General features: G+C 42.8%; 1 protein-coding gene across 1 annotated transcript in view; it reads right to left on the bottom strand.

Moving 5' to 3' along the window:
* The window catches only part of LOC125459170 (uncharacterized), an 83,022-nt gene that overhangs the window by 29,976 nt on the left and 25,843 nt on the right, over positions 1 to 27,203 (bottom strand). Inside the window, exons 7-8 of the mRNA XM_048545206.2 lie at positions 19,806 to 20,152; positions 4,135 to 4,329 (exon numbers count right to left, since the gene is read on the bottom strand). Of these exons, the coding sequence (XP_048401163.2) occupies positions 4,135 to 4,329; positions 19,806 to 20,152 (542 nt within the window). The remainder of the gene's footprint in view (positions 1 to 4,134; positions 4,330 to 19,805; positions 20,153 to 27,203) is intronic.

Genomic DNA, 27,203 nt, shown 5'->3' with positions numbered 1-27,203 from the left:
TTGGCCTGCTGTGTTCAACCAGCTCTACACTTTGTTATCTTGGATTCTCCAGCATCTGCAGTTCCCATTATCTATGGCTTTGTGAAGGGTAGGTCGTGCCTCACAATCCTTATTGAGTTTTTTGAGAAGGTGACTAAATAGGTGGATGAGGGTAAAGCGGTTGATGTGGTCTATATGGATTTCAGTAAAGCGTTTGATAAGTTTCCCCATGATAGGCTATTGCAGAAAATTCGGAGGCATGGGATTGAGGGTGGTTTAGCGTTTTGGATCAGAAATTGGCTAGCTGGAAGAAGACGGAGGGTGGTGCTTGATGGGAAATGTTCATCCTGAAATTCAGTTACTCGTGCTGTACGGCAAGGACCTGTTTTGGGGCCACTGCTGTTTGTCATTTTTATAAGTGACCTGGATAAGGGAGCAGAAGGATGGGTTAGCAAATTTGTGGATGACACTAATGTCGGTGGAGAATGTTGCAGGTTACAGAGGGACATAGATAAGCTGCAGAGCTGGGCTGAGAGGTGGCAAATGGAGTTTAACATGGAAAAGTGTGAGGTTATTCACTTTGGAAGGAGTAACAGGAATACAGAGTACTGTGCTAACGGTAAGATTCTTGGTAGTGTGGATGAACAGAGGGATCTTGGTGTCCATGTGCATAAATCCCTGAAAGCTGTCAACCAGGTTGATAGGGTTGTTAAGAAGGCATATGGTGTGTTAGGTTTTACTGGTAGAGGGATTGAGTTTTAGAGCCATGAGGTCATGTTGCAGCTGTACAAATCTCTGGTGCGGCCGCACTTGGAGTATTGTGTACAGTTCTGGTCGCCTCATGATAGGAAGGATGTGGAAGCATTGGAAAGGGTGCAGAGAAGGTTTACCAGGATGTTGCCTGGTATGGAGGGAAGGTCTTATGAAGAAAGGCTGAGGGACTTGAGGCTGTTTTCATTAGAGAGATGAAGGTTAAGAGATGGCTAAATAGAGACATACAAGATGATCAGAAGATTATATAGGGTGGACAATGAGAACCTTTTCCCTTGGATGGTGATGGCTATCATGAGGGGACATAGCTTTAAATTGAGGGGTGATAGATATAGGACGGATGCCAGAGGCAGGTTCTTTACTCAGAGAGTAGTAATGGCATGAAATGCCCTGCCTGCAACAGTAGTAGACCAACCAACTTTAAGGGCACTTAAATAGTCAATGGATAAACATATAGATAATAATGGAATAGTGTAGGTTAGATGGGCTTCAGCTTGATTTCACAGGTCGGCGCTACATCGAGGGCCGAAGGGCCTGCACTGCGCTGTAAGGTTCATCCACTTCACCAACACCTTCCACCCCAACCTCAAGTTCACCTGGGCCATCTCCAACACATCCCTCACCTTTCTGGTCCTCTCAGTCTCCATCTCAGGTAACCAGCGAGAAACTGATGTCCATTTCAAGCCCACCGACTCCCATAGCTACCTAGAATACACCTCCTCCCACCCACCCTCCTGCAAAAATTCCATCCCCTATTCCCAATTCCTCCGCCTCCGCCGCATCTGCTCCCAGGATGAGGCATTCCACTCCCGCACATCCCAGATGTCCACGTTCTTCAAGGACTGCTACTTTCCCCCCGCAGTGGTCGAGAACGCCCTTGACCGCGTCTCCCGTATTTTCCGCAACACATCCCTCACACCCTGCCATCGCCACAACCGCCCCCAGAGGATCCCCCTCGTTCTCACACACCACCCCACCAACCTCCGGATACAACATATCATCCTCCGGCACTTCCGCCATCTACAATCCGACCCCACCACCAGAGCCATTTTTCCATCCCCACCCTTGTCTGCCTTCCGGAGAGACCACTCTCTCCGCGACTCCCTTGTCCGCTCCACACTCCCCTCCAACCCCACCACACCCGGCACCTTCCCCTGCAACTGCAGGAAGTGCTACACTTGCCCCCACACCTCCTCCCTCACCCCTATCCCAAGCCCCAGAATGACCTTCCATATCAAGCAGATGTTCACCTGCACATCTGCCAATGTGGTATATTGTATCCATTGCACCCGGTGTGGCTTCCTCTACATTGGGGAAACCAAGCGGAGGCTTGGGGACCGCTTTGCAGAACACCTCCGCTCGGTTCGCATCAAACAACTGCACCTCCCAGTGCGAACCATTTCAACTCCTCCTCCCATTCCTCAGATGACATGTCCATCATGGGCCTCCTGCAGTGCCACAATGATGCCACCCGAAGGTTGCAAGAACAGCAACTCATATTCCGCTTGGGAACCCTGCAGCCCAGTGGTATCAATGTGGACTTCACAAGCTTCAAAATCTCTCCTTCTCCTACTGCATCCCAAAACCAGCCCAGCTCGTCTTCTCCCCCCACTGCATCCCAAAACCAGCCCAGCCTGTCTCTGCTTCCCTAACCTGTTCTTCCTCTCACCCATCCCTTCCTCCCACCTTAAGCCGCACCTCCATTTCCTACCTACCACCTCATCCCGCCTCCTTGACCTGTCCATCTTCTCTGGACTGACCTATCCCCTCCCTACCTCCCCACCTATACTCTCCTCTCTACCTATCTTCTTTTCTCTCCATCTTCGGTCTGCCTCCCCCTCTCTCCCTATTTATTCCAGTTCCCTCTCCCCTCTCTGATGAAGGGTCTAGGCCCGAAACGTCAGCTTTTGTGCTCCTAAGATGCTGCTTGGCCTGCTATGTTCATCCAGCTTCACACTTTGTTATCTAGGAGGCAGGGACAAGTGGCTTGTAGAATGTGAATGGAAGACATGTGTAGTTTTGGAACATAACACTGAAGTCTCAGCAGGTAGATTAGCCAATTAAGGGGTCAGTTGGCTTCCAGGTAGTCACATAGGTCAATATTGACTTTCACCAATGGAAGCCATTCCCTCCTTGTTCAGGTATCACTGAAAGGCAGGACTCAGTGCTGCCCTCTCATTGTTTCACCATTGAATAAGAACATGCCTGATCTGATTGTGACATTAACTTCAATTTCCTGCTGGCCCCTCCCATACCCCTTGTCCATACTCCCTTGTCAAACAAAAATCTAACTCGCTACTATATATTCAATGACTCAGCCTCCATGCACTCAACAGATGAGAATTCTGAAGATTTATGATCCACTTAGGATGCAAAATTAGGTTAAAACCCACAGGGGAGTAGGATGCGTACACATAAAATCTTACAGTGAGGAGTGTGACGTATGTGTTCTTGCAGTATTACAGTGAAGGGTGGGAGCTATATATTGTAAGAATATTAGAGTGAGGTGTGAGAGATGCGTAGTCAGGATATTGTAGTAAGGTGTGTGTGATGTGTCTTTTCAGAGTAGTATGATGAGAGATTTCCTGAGTAGGTGAAAGTTAAAGACCTGAGTGTAACTTGATGTGGCCGTTGTTGGAGATAGCTCCTTTTGGAATACCACACTGAAGTCTCAGTAGCTGGATTAGCCAATTAAGGGGTCAATTGGCTTTCAGTCAGGTCAATCTTGACCTTCCCCACCCAACATAACTGGGGGAGCGCCATCTCTGTGTTACCTTCACATTGTACAAGCCACCTCCCCCTGCCTCCTAGATTGTTCCCGAGAGTGGAATTAAATTTTGCCCAGAGTGTTGTCGTGAGAAGTGTGGCCTACACACTGTACCTGATTTACATTGAAGGGTGTGAGACTTCGGATGTACGTGCCGGGTCTGACTATATTCTTCCAGCAAGGAAGAGGCAGGCTTCAGGTTGGGCACCTGCTTTGATCCCCATTTGAATGTTTAATTTGCTGATTTTAGCTTTTTAAAAACTCCAGTTAGCAGGTGGGTTGGAGGAAAAGTGGGTCTTAATTGGGCCCACAACTCAACTGGCATGTACGTCCCAATAATGTGACCACTAGGTGACACCCCTGTTCAAATTTGGCCTCTGGTCCTCAGGCTGAATTCAAGCAAGTTTAATGGTGGGGTCAAGAAGGGATCAGGAACATGATGTGAACCATGCGCTCCTGCAACTCTTTCACACTAAACAGTGAGCAGGAAGCAGTTAAAAACATCCTTTAGAGTTCATATTCCCACACTGGAGGATGCGCATCACTACTCAGATATGGGAACAAGTCTTCTGTTACACATTCAGTAAGGAATGAGGTGACAAGTCTCCCTGCTTTACCTGATGGAAACATCATTTGTTTCAGTTCTGAAGTCCCCAAGCATCTTGTGCAAACTGGACTCTTGCTCTTGACTAAGTTCCCACTGATGTAGTAAATTGCTTATCTTCTCTTTGACTTTGTCTGTCTGCTTGAACATCTCTTCTGTAAGGACAGTGTCCTGATGGTACTCTGAATTAAAATCTACCAGCGTCTTCCTGGAAAGGCCAAAGAAAATGGTAAATTGACATTAGGTCTAGTTGGAATGGATAAAATGCCCTATAGCTTGCCAACACAGATTCTTAGCTGGTCCATCCGAGAATCAGGAGTTGGGGCCGAATGGTCAATGCTCAGCTTTGGCCCTATTCACATTAAATGGAAGTGCTCAAAATAAGGCTGCAATTTTAGCTAGTCCCGCTAAAATGGAAATAAACCAATCCAAGCTAGATCTTATAAGGTATGCTCTCCAAGCCTCACCTGAGAGCCAACTTGACATATTGTAACCTTCCCACCTGTTTCATGCTTTTCCCAGTTTTACAGTTCTTGAGGTTAACAACTGAACACCTAAACAAGGCTGTGAACTGAACAAAGTTGTTTCCTGTGTCCAATCTGCCTTCTCATTAACTTAAGTCCTCAACAGGAACATTGCTTTATGAAATTGGCCCCAATACTTTACACCAATGCGAAACTCGTTTATCAGTGCATGAACAAGATTGCAGCCAACAGGAATTTAAAGGATTTATTTTACGAGACACCTCACTAACTTGTCCAATGGCTAGCCTGAAACCTCTTTCTCCAAATTCAAAATAAGCTGCAGGATTAGGTAGGTTTTAATAGTTTCCCGAGTCTTTTCACATGCATTCTACTGGGGAGGAGTCATTAAAATTGTCAGAAAAAAGAACAAACCTAATCATTTTAACTAAGAATAGACTAGAAATACAGGTCAATCAACACTTGTTAAGGTAAGATACACGTGAATTTTAGGCAACTAGACCATTTGTCAGAGGCTATCAGTAAATGTCTTTTGTAGGACTCAGGTAGGCATCAATGTGTGAGGTAGTCAAGGTCCAGGAATGTTGACGCCTCTCATAGAGAAGAACAATAGATATGATAGCTTGTGAGCTAAGAAATAAAGACTGACAGAGTTGAAAAACAGCTTCATGATCCTTGTAGATTGTCCAAACAAAGAAATGCCAAAACATTGAGAAAAAAGGTGGAAACCCATAAATTAATAAAGGAAAGGGAGATCCACATTGGAAGGAAGTGATGTAGAATAATATCGGGGCTAAAGGGCTATTATGAGGATAGGGTGCACAGACGAGGCCTTCACTTGTTTATAAACAGTTAAAGGACTGATCGAATTGAGAAGTTTAAGGTGAATTGAGAAATTGATAGAGTAGATTGTGGGAAAATGTTTCTTCTCATGGACAAGTAGGACCAGGCACCATAACTTTTAAATTAGAACCAATGGTTCAGGGGTGTTATCACAACATCTTTCTTTGGAGAATGATGGTGTAAATTTGAAACTTTCTCCCACAAAAGGCTATTGATGCTAGTGTTAATTGAAGGATTCAAAGTGGAGGTTAATAGATTTTTGTCACGTTAAGAGCCTTAGATCTAAGGTGGTTATCAGAATTGAGGTTTCCTCAGAAGAAAGGTCACCGGACCCGAAACATTAACTCTGATTTCTCTTCACAGACGCTGCCAGACCCACAGAGCTTTTCCAGCAACTTCTGCTTTTGTTCCTGATTTACAGCATCTGCAGTTTTTTTCAGTTTTTGCTCAGAATTGAGATATAGGGTTGAGTACAATCAGGAACACAATAAAAGCATTACAACTTCTGAAATTTCTACCTTTGCATATTTTTAGCTTTTGTGTATGGAGGCCTAATGGTATTATTGCTGGACTGTTAATCAGCAGCGGCTGCAATGGTGAGGTGGGCCTGAATTGGAATGGAGTTGAGTTTGGGCCAACGTGGTAGCCAGCAACATTGGTGGCATTTGCATTGGCGAGGTCCAGGGAGGGCTCATAGTGAGGGGGACATGGGTGGAGGCAAGCTGGTGCCAAAAAGTCTCAACTTTTGTTTCAGCAGCACAGCGATGGGGACTCATGCCTAGCCAGCAGGCTTATGATGGAAGAAGGATTGTAAAGTTGAACACTTTTTTTTAACTTTTCTGCCATTATGTTTTACGTATTGGTTTCTTTTTATGTGTTTTAAGATGGTGCTGGAGATTGGTGACACTGTATAACACTTTTCACTGTAGTTTATGGCAAAGTACACGTTACAATAAATAAGTAAATCAAATCGAATCAAATCAAATGCACAGCAAATGGAATATCAAGTTGATTAGTGTGAGTATCCAATTTTATCTAAGAAATGGGCAGTCTCGTGTATTTCGTAAATGGTGAAAGATTAGAAAGCACTGATAAGGGACCTGAGTGTTCATAAAGTCACTGAAAGCAAACATGCAAGTTCAAAAAGATATTCAGAAGGCAAAAAGTACATCACAAGAAGATTCCAGTACAAATTCACCAGTTATACAGAACACTGGTGAGACTGCATCTGGAGTAATGTGTACCATTCTGATCCCTGTGGCTAAAAGAAAGTATATACTCACCATCATCCAGCTCTACACCTTGTTATCTCAGATTCTCCAGCATCTGTAGTTCCTACGATCTCCGAAACAATTTTAACCCCACTGCGAAGCTTCTTCTAAGGATACCTACCTTGAAGAAGTCACTCTCCTCCCTCCGGAAAGACCTCAGTGGATCTCTCTACCTGTCTGTCTCCTCTCCACCTACCTTCTCCTTTATTCATTTTCTGTCTACCTCCCTCTATCTCCCTATTCATTTCAGAATCCCCTTCCCCTCCCCCATTTCTAAAGAAGGGTCCTGACCTGAAACGTCAACTTTCCAAATTGACCTTCACCACTGTCTCCATGACTCAGCCGTGGATGCAGATGCTGCCGGGAACCCAACTCACCTCTGCCACAGTATGAATCAGCACAAGGGTTGCTCAGTCAGCCTTTCAAAAGCCTCTTGAAGCCTCTTTACATCTTCCTCACAACTCACGTTTTCTGAAGAAGGGTCCCGACCTGAAACATCAGCTTTCCTGCTCCTCGGATACTGCCCGGCCTGCAGCTCCACACCGAGTTGTCTCATATTTCCACTAAATTTTGTACTCTGTGCAAACTTGGAAATATTGCATCTAGTCCCCACGTTCAATCATCAATATTAATTGTGAAAAGCAAGGGCTTGAGCACTGATTCTTAGGGATCCCATTGGTCACAGACTGCCAACCCAAGAACGACCCTGTCTTGGATCACAACAGTATCCAAGCATTTCCTTTCAGATTCAGCTAAATATAATTAAGAGAAGGCTAGACCACAGCAATTTGTTTAAATATGAATGTTTTTTACGTGATAGGAATGATGATAGTGATAATAATAAATGGAAAAGAAAAGGGAAAAAGAAACAAGTCTCAATCCCTCCTGCCTGTCAGGGGTCCCCTCAACTGATGGCTGGTCTAGAGGCTTGTTTCTGGCACTGTTCACAATTCTGAGCGAGAGCGAAGTCACACCATTTGGAGCAAAATTCTCTCTCTCTTACACAGTGCGACAAACAGCCAGCACAAAGAAAGCAGATACAGAAGGCAAAACACAGCAACAGAAATAACACAGCGTGGAGCTGAAGGAACACAGCAGGCTGAAACATCAACTTTCCTGCTCCTCTGATGCTGCCTGGCCTGCTGTGTTCCTCCAGCTCCACGCTGTGTTATCTCTGACTCCAGCATCGGCAGTTCTTGCTGTCTCACAGCAGAAAGGCAAGTTGCAGGTGCTATCTTTGGCCTATAAAGGAATGTTAACAAGACTCATCCAAGGTCACGCAGCTCGTCCAGTATCATCAACAATTTTAGCCAAATAGCCCATCCTACAGAATCTATCTTCTTATCCAGCTGTCAAATATCATCAACAAATTTTAGCCCTTCGGCCTGTACTACACAGACCCATTTGTTCCTACCTGCTTTCTGCTCATTTACCAATCCTCAAGCTATACAAATATATTAAACAAAATCCCACATACAGCACTTCTGTTCACAAACTTCCTGTGTGGGTCTTTATCAAAAGTCTTCTGAGTGAATTGTCCAATTGATTCTGCTGGTAATATTCTAAAAAAAAATCTACCAGCTTTGTCAAAACCAATCTCCCCTTCATAAAATGATACTGACGCTGTCCAATCAGACAATTCTTTTCTAAATATCCAGTATCCTTTATAATTTATTTTCCAATTACTGATGTCAGGCTAGCAAGTCTGCAGTAGTCCATTTTCTCTCTCCATCATTTCTTAGACAATGAATGTATTTATGCAAAAAGGAAGTTCTGAAGAATGACCACTGGACCTGAAATGTTAACTCTGCTTTCTGCCAGACTGCCTAGTTTCCCCAGCAATGTCTGCTTTTGTTTCTGAGTTACATAAGAAACCTTCCGAACTGCAGGCACGTGTAGAATTAATAGAATTCTGATCAACCATCACTGTTGCAACTGTTATCTCTTTCAACACTATACAGTGAAGATTATAGGGTGCAAGGAATTCATCAACTTTCATAACCATTCTTGTCTCCAACCCTACTTGTCAATCTTTCAGTTCCACTAGATTCTACTTCAGGTAGATATTTTGCATCTTCCTCTGTGAAGGCAGATACAATGTGTTTATGCAGTTTCATTTTCTAAACTCTCCTATCTCTGCCTGAAATAGACCCACTTTTGTGTTTCCTAATCTATTCTTTTTTACATACCTGTAGAAGCCTTTATAATCTGTTCTTCCTTTCTATTCGACACTCATACTCTATTCCAACTTTCTTTGTCAATTTCTTGGTCCTCCATTGATACAGTCTAAAATTCTCCCGACCCTCAGCTTTGCAAAATGTTTGGCATTTTTGTAAAGCCACTCCTTTGATCTAATATATCTTTAACTTTCTTTGTTAGCTTTGGCTCTCTTGTTTAACCTGTTGGGTATTTTTGCCTTATAAGAATGTAGGGTGGAATTGTACAAAGCTCTGAGCAACATGGCTATGGCAACTTTTGCGGTAGAACTGGACAAGAACTGCAATGAGGCCAGACTCAATGTCAGGAACATCTCGTTGGATTCTTTATGCTTTCGACAGTTGCGACAGTTGACATGAGATTCTCTATAAGCAGTGGCCAGTTGTCAATGAAGGGGGATTATTGCTTGTTAAAAGTCTTGTTAATGGAACAATGTGGCTCATTAATATTCAGCATTCTATTTAACAAGGCAAGCTCACTGTCAAGGAAACTCACCATGGAAATCAGAACAGGTACCTGAGATAACAAGGTATAGAGCTGGATGAACACAGCAGGTCAAGCAGCATCAGAGAAGCAGGAAAGCTGACATTTTGGGCCTAGACCCTTATTCAGAATATGGCTGATACCCAGCAGGTTTAGATTGTCATGTGCTCTGAATAACTTCTATGTTGTGGATAACCAAATTGCATTGGAAGGCATTCTCCACGGGCACGAACCGTGCACACCACTAGTCTACTGAAATTACCATCCAGCATTTGCCAGTCCTCCACGACTAACATGGCCCCTCCCTGATACACTGTCAAGGCATTCCAGAAGTACAAACTTGCATTGCAGGGTACACCGGTGAAAGGCTGTAGCAAAGGCACTTCTTGTGCAGGGGCAGGTACCAGCTGAGGGGAATAGGTCACAGGTGGTCCTGCAGCTTCAGAGTGACCAGTCCAAGGAGTAGGGTTAACATTATGAGAAAGATATGCAACCACCTGTCAGGGGTCTGGGCACTATGCAGCCACGGTTGTCTGCTCAGGTCATTCCTGGGGATGTGCCACAGTCATTCCATTGAGTCTGTCCACAGAAACTACAGGGTAAGGTTAGCTGCTGCCATCAAAAGGTAACTAGATCTCTCACTAATACATTGTTCCCCTCCCTTGTTATCAGCACTACCCCATCTAATTTTCCTTTCTCCCTATCTTTCCTAAATGTTCAACATTATCTGATTTTCAGTTCCTGGTCTTGGTCACCTTGTAACTGTCTCCATGGTGATAATTCAATCATACTCTTTTACTGCTGCCAGTCCTATTAACTCACCTATCTGATTGCGAATGCTGGGTACATTGAGATAGAATGCCTTTTGTTTTGCTTTTTCAACACTATTCTGCAATGTCAGCTTATTCGATTCCAGGATTTATTTCTGCTGCTTTCCACTCTCGATGACTACTTTTCTATTTCCCACAACCAGCTTTGTTTTTACTCTTATGAATTGCCCCTCGGGGTCCTACCCCTCCCAAAAGTAGTAGCAAATATATTAGAGATAATGGGAACTGCAGATGCTGGAGATTCCAAGATAATAAAATGTGAGGCTGGATGAACACAGCAGGCCAAGCAGCATCCCAGGAGCACAAAAGCTGACGTTTCGGGCCTAGACCCTTCATCTAGGCCCGAAACAGCAAATATATTACAAGGTTTTTAGTCCTAGTCCTGATAATGTGTAACCCATCCTTCTTAAACCAGAACCAATTTCAATACCCAGATGAAAACTGGAAGAACTGTGGATGCTGTAAATCAGGAACAAAAACAAAGTTGCTGGAAAAACCCAACAGGTCTGGCAGCATCTGTGAAGGGAGAAAACAGAGTGACCAGTGACCCTTCCTCAGAATTTCCTCAATACCCAGATACCTGAAGCCCTCTCTACGCACTATTTTTCCAGTCACATGGTCATTCACTCATTGTTTCCATTATTATGTGGCACTGAGAAGTATCCTGAGATGACTGCCTTAAATGTCCCATTTTTTGGTCTGTTGCCTAGCTCTCTCAGTTCCATTTTCAGGACCTTATCCCCTTCAAATCTAAGTCATTGGTACCAATGTCGACAACAACTTTTGGCTTTTCACCCTCCCCAGAAGAAAGTCTTGCAGCTGCTCTGTGATATCCTTGATAATGGGCACTGCAGATGCTGGAGAATCCAAGATAACAAAGTGTGGAGCTGGATGAACACAGCAGGCCAAGCAGCATCTCAGGAGCACAAAAGCTGACGTTTCGGGCCTAGACCCTTCATCAGAGAGCTCTGATGATTCTCTCTGATGAAGGGTCTAGGCCCGAAATGTCAGCTTTTGTGCTCCTGAGATGCTGCTTGGCCTGCTGTGTTCATCCAGCTCCACACTTTGTTATCTGTGATATCCTTGACCCTGGCAGTAGGAATGCATATAACTTCGTGGAGCCACAGTTTTGGTCATAGCAATACCTCTAACTAACCTACTTCAATTGCCTTTCCATTGTTCTTCCCTGCTACTTGTGGTTCCACTCTTGCTAACTTACTCTGATGAACCATTGTCTTCACTTGCAAGTTCCCCTTCAAGTGACTCACCATCTTCACTTGGAGTAATATATCATCAGTTCTTCACACATACCAGGTGAAAGTCCTGGAACTCCCTTCCTAACAACACTGTAAGTGGACAGGACTGCAGCTCAGCAAGGAAGTAGCTCACCATTGCAGCACTCAAAATTTCCATGCATATTGCTTGGCACGCTGATAAACAACTTCTGCTTCTGGAAACTACTACTGCGCATGGAATTCAGAGATCTGTGCAGAGCCAAAAAACTATAGGGAATATTAATCACCACTACATTCCCATTGACAATTAGAGAGGTGCGTTCAATTCAGGCCTAAACAATTATGCCCACTGTCTTTGAACCAAAGAAAGGAAACTTCCATCTTTTTATGTCTCTCATATTTGTGCCAAACAATACAGTAAATACAAACAGAAATTCCAGAGAAAAAGCTTCAGCAAGGGCGATTTTTCTGAGAAACGCTTATAGTACGAGGAGGAACCAGCAAAGTGCCTTTCTCTGCTGTTGTATTTAATGAACTCTCAATGTTGAGAATCACCTGAACAAGCATGTGGACACTTGCGCAAGAGCTGGGGGTACATCTTGGCCTGAAAGTTTCATGAATAAATGTAAAGAGTTTGTTAAAGAATTAATTCATGGCTATCCCTGGCTAAGCCAGCAATTATTGCCCATCCCTAGGTGTACTTGTGAAGGTGATGGTGAGCTGCTCTCTTGAGTCATTTCATTCTGGTGTCGATAGACCTACAATAATGTTAGGAAGGATGATCCAGGACTTTGAACCAATAACATGAGGAAATGTAAGCACATTTCAGTTGCATTGGTAAATCCCTCACTCCCAAAATTCCATAACCTTTTGAACTAAATAATGTTATGACAGATTTGTAAGTAAATTCAGACAAAACGTCAACTATGGAGGAAGCTTCCTCTTGGAAGAAATGCATTGGGTGAAGTCCAGACTGAGATTCACAGCATCAGCTGTTATTAAATAGGATCTTGCAGTGATAAATGCAATTATAATGTAAACAAATAAATTCACTTTACTCTGCTTCCTGTCCTTACCCAATGTGGTATTGTTGACAGATGAGACTGCATTAGGAAAAATCATAGAATTGAACAGCATGATAGAACTGAGTGTTAGCTTTTGGCGTCATGGTATGAATATGACTGCAAAATCATTTTGCTCTCTGTTATGATCTCTAGCAAAATGTTAAGAATGAAGCTAAAAATTCACCAGTTCTTCAGTTCTTAAAGCTGTAAGATAAAGTGGGTATTTTCCTAAACAACCTGCCCAGAAATGTTTTTTTCCACACCTTTGGAGAAGTAGAGCTGTACACACACTGACCATCTACAGAAGGTGAGACAGATTCTAAAAACTGGTGATCAGATCAGCGTTAGTTTCAAATGCTGTTAAAGTTCAGATAGCTTCTATTCACTTTCCTCGAATTGTTTATGTTACACAATGAGAGCTTAACAAAAAATTCATAAGCCTCATGGCGTGCTCATTTTGAAGATAAGTTGGTAAAGTTAAAATGCCTAATATTTTTTGGATCCAGACCTAAAGGAGGAGGCAGTTTGTACAAATCTCTATTTTACATTCAATGAGAATTCCAGCTGAATTGACTTCTGTCTTTCCAGTTCAGTGCAATCCCTACTGGATCATTGACCTCAGGAATCTGTTAATATTTCTCGGTAAAACATGTTATTTTGTTGAATATTGCCTAGTTTTCACATTAATGTACTTTTTTGCTCCCAAAAAAAAGGTGTTCCTTCGTTCTTATGATACTGACATTGAACAAGACATTAGATGGAAACGTTTCCTTTTTGATAATGACCCATCTTTTGTTTTCTGCATTGGTTTATGTTTGATTCAAAAGACTAATGATTTACATCAAAATGTTCGACTTTTCAGAAAATGTCCTTTGGCCTTAAATGTTGGAGTTTACAATTCTGAAGAAAAGGAAGTATTGGGAAATTTGGGAAAAAAAACAAATGATGACCAAAGTGCAGCTGTGATGTAGGAATGTGGTGTAGGACAATGCCTTCAGCTGACAGACAAACAACGTTAAAAATTCTTTGGCAAAACAAAAGGTTTTTAAGAGCAGCAAGTTTGACTTCAGCTTCTCTGAAGACTGATCTGCTGAACAGAAGGGCTTGTCCTCCAACATCTCACACTCAGTCAGACTTTCTGAGTCAACTGTAACAATCATAGTGAAATCCAGGCTTGCATTTGAGACACACACTGATCACATACGGGGCTGGCAAATGGTCGTGTATTGCACATTTGTGAGAGGTTTTCTTCGTACAGAACAGATTGGGGGTAAACAGAAAGTGCATGGGATGTCTATCACCGAGCCAACCCTCTTTCCCCCAGGCTCCACTCCCAATGCTGGACCCCTCCATCAGAATACATTGAAACATTGAATGGAATTTAATGCCTCCTGCTGATGCATTTTACAGTACAACACAGCAAGGGGACAGGCCCTTTCAGGACACAAAGGCTGCCCCAATTCTAATCCCACTACGTACTTCCCACTCGTGGTTTCTATCCCTCTGTTCACCTCCAGTTCATGTGTCTATCAAGGTAGGCCTTAAACGTTGCTAACACTGCTGCTTCCAACACCTCCCGTGGCAGTACATTCTAGGAACCCACCACCTCCTGTGTGAAAGGTTTTCCCTGCTCTTCTCCACTTCTCACCTTGAACCTGTGCCGTCTTGTAGTTGAAGGTTTTGAGGCGAATTTTGAAGCGTGGAGGCATTTAATTGGGCAAGAGGGTGCGGAGTGGGGATCCTGTCGGCTCAATTAATTCTGGACTGGCAAGGCTTGTGGATGGCCTTTCTGCCTTGGTACACATTGAGGTCCCTAAGTGTGCAATTAATGCCTTCCTCGGGGCCCCATCCAGCTGCTGCTGCTATCCAACCAAAGGGCTATCATGCAGGATTACTGCTAACTCAACCCTGTCAGGTCTACTTCTGGGCACTAATGCAGGGGGTGAGGGTTTCTCATCGAAAGGCATTCAGTGCTCAATCGAGGGACCCTGCATTGGGAATCGGGACTGGGATGGGGAGGTGTTTGGCCCAGTGAGACACACCCGTGCTTTTTCATTCCACCAAAATCCCCTCCCACAAGACCCAGTCTCTCACGCACCTATGAGCTATGGTTTGAAGGTTTTATGCCTCAGGTGGGTGCAGTACCCGTAGCTGCCATTGTCCCCAGTGGTATCAACAGGCAATAGAGAGTTGCTGGCCTCTGATTAGCTGGCAGCTGTCAGAGACTGGGGGTGGCATGGAATTTCTACCCAGGTAAGTTCCAAGGAAGGCATAATGCTTGCCAGTTAAGTGCATGATATTTAATTATGGTAAGCTACTTCCAATGACAGAAATGTGAAGCTCACACCAATTCTCCAGCCAGTAGTTGAAGCCCTCTTCACTGACTTTAAATTACATATGAGTGCACAAATTAGGAGCAGTAGTAGGACATTCAGTACCCACCCAAGCTCTGCCTTTCAATAAGATCATAACTGATCTGATTGCAGCCTCAACTCTACTTTCCAACCTCACAGATTCCCTACAGTGTGGAAGCAGGCCATTCATGTTCACACTGACCCTCTGCAGAGCATCCCAGCCCAAACCACTGCCCTACCCCTGTAACCCAGCATTTCCCATGGCGAACCCACCTAGCCTACACACCCCTGGACGCTACAGGGAAATTTAGCATGGCCAGTCCACCTGACCTCCACATCTTTAGACTGTGGGAGGAACACCCACGGGAGACCTATGCAGACATGGGGAGAATGTGCAATCTCCACACAGACAGTCACTTGAAGCTAGAACCGAATGCAGGTCCCTGCCGCTGTGAGGCAGCAGTGTGAACCACTGAGCCATCATGCCACCCAAACCCTTGGATTCCTTTGTTTGTCAAGGATCTAACAACCTCTGCCTTAAAAACATTCAATAATCTGTCTCCACCACTTTCCAGAGAATTGGGTTGCGAAGGCACACAACATCCGAAAGAAAAAAACATTCTCCTTGTCTCCATCTAAAAGCAAGACCGCTTATCTTCAAACATTCTCTACTTCTAGCCCTCTCCCACTCAGGGAAAAATCCCTTCAGCGTTCAATCAAGTTTTCACAGGATGGTAAGTGTCTCAATAAGATCATCTCTTATTCTCTCACAATCAAAATAAACATCAATATTCCATTCGATTTCTTAGTTACTCGCTGTCTCTGCAAACTAACGTTCTGTGATCCATGTACCAGGAGAATTAAGTCCTTTTGCACCTCAGGGTTCTGCCATCTCTCTCCATTTAAATAATGTCCTGCCTTTTTATTCTTTCAGCCAAAATAGAGATGTTCACATTTTGAGACATATTGTTCCATCTCTCAGATTTCAGTTCATTCACTTATACCATCTATATCCCTCTGCAGGCACCTCACGTCCCCTTCTCAACTTAGTTTCCAACCTAGAGATAGTAAGAACTTTCGATGCTGGAGTCAGAGATAAAACAGTGTGGAGCTGCAGGGACACAGCAGGCCAGGCAGCATCAGAGGATCAGTTCTCCTGGTACATGGATCACAGAAAGTTTGTTTGCAAGGTCAGCGAGTAACTAAGAAATCGAATGAAATATTGATGTTTATTGCAAGGGGAATGGGAATACAAAAGTAGCAAATTTTTATCACAGTTGTCAAGTACTTTGCTGAGACTGAATCTGGCATATTCTATACAACTTTGGGTTTTCTAATTGCGGGAAGAATATAAATGTGTTAGAAGTATTTCAAAGGAGGTTCACACAGCTGGGACATGGAAGGGAGGCATTGCCTTAAAAGGGAAGATCAGAGAGGTTGGGCCTGCACTTAGAGTCTGGGAGAATAACAGAATATCTTATTGAGGCATTTACCGTCCTACGAAAAGATCTCCCATCTGTAAATTTGACAAACGGGCTTTGGTTCCTTCATCAAACTCGTTAATACGTATTGTAAACGTGTAAGGCCTCAGCACTGATCTTAGTGGGCCCCTCCACTGATGGAGCAATTATATCCAGCACCATTGTATAAGGACACATGGGAAACTGCAACGCAAGTAATACCAGCAATGCTGGTATCAAATTGGTGAGTCAGAAGGAAAAACAATGACCCCTTCAAGAGAAGAAGCTCCAAGAAATATACGCACAAGAAGTCAGACCCACGATCTAATTTGTGCATCTTATTAAATCAGTGGCTCCTGAAGAGCTGCTGCTCCCCCATATAGTTGGGATGAGAACCTGCTTACATTATTGAACTGAAGGGATCAATAGATTGCATAGCGCTGAAGAATATCCTGTTCTATCTCTTTGGCAGAGCTGACCGAGAGAGTCTGCTAAAAAGGATCAGCCTCACAAGGCCACCCTTCTGTCAAAGGAGAAATAAAGTTGCAAAGATGAAGTTTGCAGAGTAATTAAGCAAGCCTATACTTTCCAAAAGGGTCATAAGATCTGGGGAAAACATTCAATCTGTAGCAGTGGAAGTATTAAAGCGGCGCCCATGTATATGTGTACCGCTTCTTTATCACAGGCATTGCCCCAGGCTGAATATTCGAGATCTGCCTCAAAGATGCTAACCTACAAAGTTAGGGTCAGGTGACACAAGCTGTCTTCAATGTTATCCAGGTTGGTTGGCAGGGTTCGTGAGCAGAAGGAGCATTAATGATAGTGTGAACAGAAGAATTACACGAGAAAAAAAATGTCATTGTACAATTTAATGGGAGGCTGGCCTGGTTCAGGGTGGTGATGGTAACATATCAATGCTGTTTGATGATCTCAGGCATTTTCTAACATTTCATTAATGTTCTCTGCTTTCAGGTCTCGAGTGGTGAAAACTATCAAGTGTCAGGCTAGAAATGTGCTGACAGAACATGCAGAAATGGCCACGGGTTTTAAGAGGCACCAGCTTTGGATGCCAATACCCAGTAAAATGTCTTCCATTTGCTTTGACCCTCCAAAAGCTATTGCCTGAAGTAAACCCTCTCAATAGGGCAAGTGTTTACTAAGCAGCTACATGAGACATTAACAATTTACCAGCTGAGACATGTATCAGTTTACTAGGGGATATGATTCAATCGTTCTATTAATAACTGAATAGATGCGACATCGGTGGCAACAGGATGAGAAGTGCATATTAAAATAAAACCACCTGATGCATATAACTTAACCATGCATATGTTTTTATTGGCACAACGAACATTTTCAGTGTCTAATTAACTCACAACGGAAAACAACACCAGCTTGGATATGAGTAATGATCACACTCAGGGGACAGGAAAGCACTGATGTAGTACCGAGTATCCTCCAATCTCAACAATGTGCTTTTTCCCTAAGGTCAGAAGAACATTCCCCACCCCCACTTTGGTGCAACCTGTCTAGTGTTTCCCCTTACCAGCATTTGACCACTCAATTTATCATTGGGCGGCACGGTGGCTCAGTGGTTAGCACTGCTGCTTAACAGCACCAGGGGCTTGGGTTCAATTCCACCCTCGGGCGACTGTCTGTGTGGAGTTTGCACATTGTCTGCATGGATTTCCTCCAGGTGCTCTGGTTTCCTCCCACAGTCCAAAGATGTGCAGGCTAGGTGGATTGGCCATGTTAAATTGCCCATGGTGTTCAGGGATGTGTAGATTAGGTGGGTTATTGGAGAATGGGTCTGGGTGGGATGCTCTAAGGTGTGGACATGTTGGGCCGAAGGGCCTGTTTCAACACTGCAGGGATGATATGGATAATTTAGCATTGAATTGTTCTGGTTTTGAATCCACTGGTTGAGCTTGCTCCAAGCTCATATCACTTGGGATCCTTACCTGGTAGAAAGGTGGAACTGTTGTGGAAAAAGGGTCAATTTCACATCGGTGCACAGAAAGGCCCACTGGGAGAGAGTTAAAAGTATCTTGTCCTGCAGTTGAGTTATGGATGCTGCCAAAACCAAGTAACAAAAAGGGGTTCCATTGATCATCACTGAGATCCTCCACCAAAAACGATACAAAAATTCAAGTCCATTCTCCTTAAAGAGGGTGACTTGCTCTGGAAATATTTTGCCTGCTGTGAGGAGTGAGCTGTAAAACTACTCTAAAACTAACTAATTCTCAGTCTCCATCTCTGTGAGCTCTAAAGTCCTTTCCACAAACCTCTCAGTTTCTGTGCCTCTCTCCTTTAAGACACGTTTTTACAAGATTTTGGTCATTTCTCCACAGGTCCCCTTTAAAATAATGTCAAGCTTTGTCAGATTATGCTGATTATGCTCCTGCAAATCACTTTGAGTTTGTTTGTTACAACAAACCTGCTCCACACTTGCATGGTTGTTGCTGGAATATTGCGGACCTCTCTAACTCTCAGGGTTTCTGTTTGGACTTGATTTACTGCTGTAACTTACCAGAGTAATTCCCTGCACATCGCATTTCTTCATCACAAAGTTAGTCAGCTCAAGAGAAATGGAAGGACTGTTTGCAATTTAGCAGCTGAACGCAAAATAACCAGAATGCCTAATATGTTACTAGCAGCCTTCCTGTAATCAGCTCATTATTGAGGTGGAAGATGATTCAGGTTATTTGAGGGTAAAGGCAGCCATTTGGTAAATGTCAATAGTGTAAATTTTTATATGAAAAATAAAAGAACACTTAATTTCTAATTTCCCTGATAACTCTAAGATCTGCTCTACTTTGTCAATTGCGGAATAGAACAATAAAGCAAAAGGAGTTATGTTAAAGTTAGGAATTACATTGGTTAGTCCACAACAGTAGAATGTACACAGTTCCAGTCTTCACATTATGAAAATGATATAGCAATTTATAAAATGGAGGGAGGATGCACAAAGCATGGTACCAGAATTGCTATGCTGCAACTCACACGAAAGACTGAAAAAACTGGGGCTCCTCACTCTCTCAAAGACAGAATGCCAACACTGACCCTTAAGTTATAAACGGGTAAAAGTAGAGAAGGTATTTCTGCTTCTAGGGCAATTCAAAATTTGTAGTCATAAATTTAAGATAGTGACTAATTAATCCAATAGGAATTCAGGAGATACCCAGCCACCCAGAATATGGAATCGAATAGCACAGGAGTAGTTAAGGTAATAGCGTAGAAGTATTTGAGGGGAAATGAGACAAGCACATTTTCAAGTGCATTGGAAAATAGTTTTAAAATGTTGAAATAGGTGAAGTGGAAGTGGCTTCTATGAAGCATGATTATCTGCATTTACCAGTTTGGCCAAACAACGTGTTTCTGACCTGTAAAATCAATATCTTTTAACAGGTCTACCATCAGAAATATGTTCATGCTGTTGGATTACCTGACTTCCTCTAATACAGATGATAAAGATTTGGGCTTGTGTGGCATGTTTCTAATGTCAGATTCTTTCCTGGACGTTGTGGCGTCCTTCTCTAGCATTCTGTCTGTATTAGGGTGCTCCTCGATGCTGTTTATCATGTCAGTCATCATCACCTCCAGGTCAGACATAGTGGCGACAACATATTCAAGTGTCTGGCATAAACTTTCATTCGGGTTATAATATGCTGATGAACCAATCTCATTGGTTAAACTCTTCTTCCTGAGTTTCTTGCTCAAGTCAACTTTAATCTTTTTATGCTTTCTCATGGTATCCTCTTTAATTCGTTTGCAAAGCTGCCGCAATTTGAGCTGACATAGGAGAGAAAGTATAATCATAGTGGGCCTTAACTCTTAGATATTCCAAAACACAGTCATATGCTATAACAATAATACATAGAATGATAACACTCCTACACAGCATCCAGTTATTAATGAGAATGGACTTTTGATGATAACCCAGCCTCAAAATGAACATGATTTATTTATTCTAATGGGATGTCTGTTGGATTTAAAGAACAAAGAACAAGGAAATTTACAGCACAGGAACAGGCCCCTTTGGCCCTCCAAGCCTGCGCCGATCCAGATTCTCTATCTAAACCTGTCACCTATTTTCCAAGCATCTATATCCCTCTGCTTCCTGCCCATTCATGTATCTGTCTAGATGCATCTTAAATGACGCTATTGTGCCCGCCTCTACCACCTCCACTGGCAATGCGTTCCAGGCACCCACCACCCTCTGTGTAAAGAACTTTCCACGCATATCTCCTTTAAACTTTTCCCTTCTCACCTTGAAATCATGACCCCTAGTAACTGAGTCCCCCACTCTGGGAAAAAGCTTCATTCTATCCACCCTGTCTATACTTCTCATGATTTTGTAGACATCAATCAGGTCCCCCCTCAAACCCCCGTTTTTCAAATGCAAATAATCCTAATCTACTCAACCTCTCTTCATAGCTAGCACCCTTCATACCAGGCAACATCCTGGTGAACCTGCTTTGCACCCTCTCCAAAGCATCCACATCCTTTCAGTAATGTGGTGACCAGAACTGTACGCAATACTCCAAATGTGGTCGAACCAAAGTCCTATACAACTGTAACATGATCTGCCAACTCTTGTACTCAATAACCCGTCCAATGAATGAAAGCATGCCGTATGTCTTCTTGGCCACACTATCGACCTGCGTTGTCACCTTCAAGGTACAATGGACCTGAACACCCAGATCTCTCTGTTCATCAATTTTCCCCAGGGCGTTTCCATTTTCCGTAGAGTTTGTAATAATTTACAATTGTTGCATTGTGGTTAGATTCTTAGGAAAATCTCTGACATCTGGATCTATTCTTGGATTCCTTACTCAATCACCTAAATAATAACTCTCACTGCCTCAAAGATCCACTAGCTATGAAGCACTTTGGAGTTCTTGCGGACATTATATAACTGCAAGTTGTTCCTTTGCTCCTCACGGGATTGTCTAAGTAAAGACAATCATTAAAATTTCTTTAATATTCAGTTAGCAAGTCAGATGTTAGCCATGCCTCTCTTGGTATGACTCTCAACTCTATTTGGAAAGTTGTGGTACCAAGTCTCAATCTAGAGATTTGAGCACCTAATCCAATGCAGTACTGAGGGTGTGACAGCTAGACAGAGATGGTGTCTCTCTAACGAGACTTCAAGCTGAGCTTCTGTCTATTCTCTCAGGTTGATTTAAAAGACCCCAGCACATTATTTTATAAAGATCAGGGGTATTCTCCTTACCAATATTTTAGAAGCAATTGTTAGAATTTTGTAAACACCATTGACTATTTCTCTCTATTTTGAATGGACTGGAATGGGAAAAGAATTGTTTTAAAAACAAAGGATTGCTGAAGATTGCTACAGATTTTTAAAAGCAAATAATCTGACGCTCATTGTAAGCATCATTTACACAGCTGCCTCTTCAAGCAGTAGTTGAAATGTAGTTTGCAGATGAGCTAGAACTGAGGGGTGTGTACAAATTGAGATTCAACTGGCAATAAGTTGCTGATTGTTTTGGAGACTATGAATAGGTATTGATGGCACCACTCTAATGATTAGTTCTCAGGCACCAGAACAGCTTTGGGATGTGAACAAAAGAGCGAGGGCCCATCAGATCACCACCAGTCTAGGAGCCCCCTTTGTCCTCTGCAGTAAAATAAACAATCTAAGCCTGAGGAAGCCAGTTCATTTTCCCTTCATCAATTGCTGTAAGTTGTGACCTGCAAACTAGTGAAAGCATCCAGAGAAGCTGATCAAGAAGCAAGTCCTGATCAGCACATGAACCATCTCAGTAGATTTTGTGAAGAGAGACCACTGAACTGTTCTCCCCGATTTCCCTCTGCCTACAACACCCATGCTTTAATTTTGTCTCTTTATGTGTGTGCATGTGTATATGTACATGTGGGTTTGCATGTAAGTGTGTGCATGTTCAAGTGCCATGTGTGAGCTCATGTGTATGTGTGTCATTGTGTGTTTTATGTGAAGGGCAGTTTATAAGGTGGTAAGCGATTTAATTTGAAGATTTATACACTGATGGTACATAAATATTTACCTGCAGCTAAAGCCTATTTACCTGTAATAAATAGTAATACTTGTTAAGTGCAGAAACCTGGTCTGGGCTTTCAGTCAACCTCGGTCTAAAAATTAGGTAAATTGTGGAATTCTGTATAATTTTAAAAATCTTTAATCTTTGTGACTATTCTGAGAATAGCAGGGTTTGATTTTCAACACACTGCATTAGTGGGGTATAGCAACTTAAATTCATATACTAAATCTGAATAAAAAGCCACACTTTCTAATAATAACTATGAGATTACAGGATTAATGTCACAATCCAACTGGTTCATTAATGTCCTGAAGGGGGAGAAATGTGTTGCCCTTACAGTATACAACTCCAGACCAAAAGCAATATAGTGTTCTCTTAAATGTCCCCTGAAATGGCATATCTAGCCTCTCAGTTGTATGAAATTTCTGCCATAAAGCCAAATAAAAACAAAAGAGGTCTTATCACTTGGCTATGAGCCAGGCAAAATGATAAACACAGTGCTACACCATCAACTTTGAAAAGCCCTCCTCTAATATATGTGAACCTATGTAAACATTTGGGGGACCAGTCCCAAGTGTTGTCAAACAACAGCCTTCCATTGTGTGCAAGGTAGGATTTGCTGCGTATCTCCTGCACTCCTCTATGATAATTGAGATCCAAAGAAGGGTCACATTGGACTTGAAATGTTATCTCTGTTTTTCTTTCAACAAATCCTGCTAGACCTACTCAGTCACTCTGTCATTTTCACTTTTTATATCAGATCTCCAACATTCACAGTATTTTGCTTTTATCCAGGATCCCTACAGTGGGGAAACAGGACATTCAGCCCATCGAGCCCACACTGAAGAACATCCCAACCAGACTCACCCCCATAGCCTACGCCTGTAACCCTACATTTCCCACAGCTAATTCACCTAGCTTGCACATCCTTTTTATTAGCGTAGAATCCCTACAGTGTGGAAACAGGCCCTTCAGCCCAACAAGTCCACACCGACACTCAGAGAATCCCAACCAGAACTATCTTCCTAATCTACACATCACTGAACGCTACAGGCAATTTAGCTCGGCCAATCCACCTAACCTGCACATCTTTGGATTGTGGGAGGAAACCGGAGCAACCGGTGGGAACCCACACAGACATGGACAGAATGTGCAAACTCCACACAGACAGTTGCCTGAGGGTGGGATTGAACTGGCACGGTGAGGCAGCTGTGCTAACCACTGAGCCACCATGTCCTTTCCCACTGGCACAACAGACCTGCCTAAGATTGTGGTATAGTGGTCTGCAGTCTGAAGAGAGCGATCCCAGGAGCCCTCAACTACAACTCAGCCTCCAAGATTTCTCAGGGCATCAGGACAAAGAAGGACAATGAAACCTCTCACTGTTTACCATGTACTTTCCTCTCTCAGCCAATGAATCAGTACTCCTCCATTTTGAATTCCACTTAGGAAGTGCACTAGCGTGTCAAAGGCACAAAATATACTCTGGATGTACTCTCATCAACAATGGCTGATAAAAAGGCTGAGATTACCTCAGCCACGAAGTCAGTCAAGAAATCAAGTAGACCAAAGCTCAAAGTGAAAGTGAAATTGACAAAGATAGAGGTATTGAAATGAAAGAGCCCATGCAACAATTATCAAACTGAGCTGTCTAAATCCTGATCTCCCAGGCTGGCTCTTTGTCAGTTGGGAAGGCAACGAACAAGAGGTGTAAACTCATGTAGCTTCATTCTCAAGTATGTATTTATATTCGTATTGTCAGAGCCAACCCAGCACAGTCCCTTTGGAGTCCCAGTCCCTTATTTACACAAAGAATACCCTCTACTGTGTTGTGGTGTATAGTCAATGTGCTAAAGGGGATAGATTCAAATCAGAACTTGCAGCTTTGACCTAGACTTCTGAAAGGCATTGTGAGCCATCATCGACAGTAGAATTGTGTTCAATCATATTCTTTAGCTTTTCTCCTGAGATGTATCCCATTTTATGCCCAGCATCAAGCCAGGAGATCAACCCCAGTACAACGAGAAGCATAGAACCGCAAAACCAGGAGCAGCACCAGAATTGCCCAGAAGGAGTAAGAACACAAGACTCTGTGCAAGGTTAATAGTAGGAGTCCCATTTGATAATCAGAACAAAGCATCTCACAGGCAATAGAGATAATGGGAACTGCAAAGGGTCTAGGCTTGAAACGTCAGCTTTTGTGCTCCTAAGATGCTGCTTAGCCTGCTGTGTTCATCCAGCTTCACACTTTGTTATCTCACAAGCAATAGATCAGGTTAAAGCTCCGCAGTAGCTCATGTCTACACACAATGAAACAACTAACGCGAGGAGGATCCACAAACATAACAGTCTTCTTTAATGGAGAGTCTAGAACATCAAAGCAAGAGATATGGTGGAAATATTTGCAACCATTGTCACTAATGTCAAGTGAATGATCCAAGTTGGCTTCCTCCTGATATCCCAAATAACATGGATGCAAGTCTTTAGGCAATAAGCTTCAGTCCATGTGAAATGAAGAAATTGCTCAAGGCACTGGATATTACATAGGCTAAGGTTGCTACTAATTTCTTAGCTGAGGGTTAGTGCTCCAGAATTAGACCAGTTCTATAGTCAAATTATTCCAATATAACTGCAATACTGGCACACATGGAAAATTGCTCAGGTATATCCTGTCCACAAAAAGCAGGTCAAATACCATCTGGCCAGTTACCACCTCGTTTGTCTATTCTCAATGATTAAATGATGGAAGATGTCAAGTAGCTCTCACTCAGCATGAAACTGTGTGCTGGTGCATGGGTTAGATCCCACAAGAACTCTGGATCCAAACAGAGGCAGAAGATATGAAATCCTGTGCTGAGTTGGAAGCGACATCAAGGTAATATATGAGTAAATGTAGCATCAAAGAGTTCCAGTAGAACTGAAGTCAATCAGAATCAGGGAAAACTCCACTGGCTAGAGTCATAGCTAGCATAAAGGAAGCTCCACAGTGTGGAGCTGGAGGAACACAGCAGGCCTGGCAATATCAGTGGAGCAGGAAAGTTGACATTTTGGGTTGGGATCCTTCTTCATTCATCCTTGGTACAGGCTTCACAGTGGGGTTATAGTTCACTCAGAGATAGCAAGAACTGCAGATGCTGGAGTCAGAGATAACACTTCAATCCATCTTTAGTTGCTTTACCAGAGACCTAATTTCCATCATTAAGTCAAAAATCATGATATTCGTTGATGATCTCAGTCTCATTCTTGACTCTGCAATCAGCAAGGCTGGGAAAGCATTCAAACTTGGCTGCTAATTTACCAAAAACATTAATGCCACACCAAACACCAAGCAATGATCAATACCAACAAGAGAGAATCTAACCATCCATCTTAAAGTTCAACGCCATTAGCAGTGCTGAACTTCCAGTACTAACATTTTTGACAATAAAATTAATTGGACCAGACATAGAAATACTGACAAGTGTGGGTCAGAGCTTGGTAATCAATTCACCCAATTCTTACTCCCCAAAGCTTTTCACCATCTCTAAGCCATGAGAATATTCTCCACAAGCCTGAATGAATTTAGCTCCAAAAATCCTCAAGAAGCTCAGCATCATCCAGAATATGATTGGGGCTATTGATTCGGACCATTTACACCAATTAAGTATTTACTCCCTTCACAACCAGAGCACTGTTGCAGCAGTATATGCAATCTATAAGTTAAACCATGGAAACGTAGACCTTCTTTAAAAGCACTTTCCAAACCAGCAACACTGCCATATAGAAGGAAAAGGAGAGCAGGTGCATGGGAACATCACCATCTGCAAAATGCAACTATAATTGTTGGGTTTTTTTTCACTGTCATTGTAGCAAAATCCTAGAATTCCCTCCTTTGGTATCTTCTCTATGATCACTGCCAGCATCTGTGAAATTTCTTATCTCTATTAATATGTGGTGGAGGATGATAGGGGTAATTTGCTGCCACTAATCCACCTTTGTCTTGGCTGTGTCTTGGGGATGATCTAGTCATTAGTAAGTATCTATAGAAGATGCACTGTTCTTAGACAACAAGAAGATTTATTGCATGATTACAATAAATAACTCCATTTGGTCAAGCATAATTACCAGGATATTAGGGAGCTGATACAGATATGTTTCCTCTGTTCAAAAGCTGGAGTAGAACTCCCGGACTTCACCCACAGACTGTGTGTGATACCATTAGAATGAATGGATTCAATGAGCACTAGAACTTTTCACAGCTATTATCTTATACAAGATCTCCCACAAGGCCCTTTTCCCTATCATTGATCCATTTAAAACCATGTGTATAAATAGTTTACATTTACCAATACTCATCACCCATTAGATCTCTGATACCACAAATACAGTCAGTCTGGAGATTACAAATTCTCCCCGGGAAGCAATCCCTTCAGCCATGGTAGAATAGTGGGTTTTCAGCATGAGAACTGTTGCCCTTGGTTCTGACCTGTGATGATTTTGTTGCTGTAGGATCTTTCATCTCTTTGCTGTTCTTCATGAGGGCATCATTTGATGTAACTTTGTTGCTGGTCCATTACTAAACCTTGGGGAGGCATTTAACTTTCTGAAATTCCTTTGCAGGGGAACTCCTCCCTGTTAACTCAGGTAGTTGCCTCATAAGTCCATCTGGAACACTTCTAATCTCACAAATGGCAGTTATGGGAGACAGCTGCTGTTCGGAAACATTTTTTTTCTTGTAGTGACCTAGATTTCTAGATCAGGCGGTCACTTTATTAGAAGTTGTAGATATTTTCTTGCAGTACCCTGGATGCCTCGACCTAGCA

The sequence above is a fragment of the Stegostoma tigrinum genome, chromosome 17 (genome assembly GCF_030684315.1).
Source record: "Stegostoma tigrinum isolate sSteTig4 chromosome 17, sSteTig4.hap1, whole genome shotgun sequence".
NCBI classification, from domain to species: Eukaryota; Metazoa; Chordata; class Chondrichthyes; order Orectolobiformes; family Stegostomatidae; genus Stegostoma; species Stegostoma tigrinum.
This window is presented reverse-complemented; position numbering and strand designations above follow the sequence as displayed.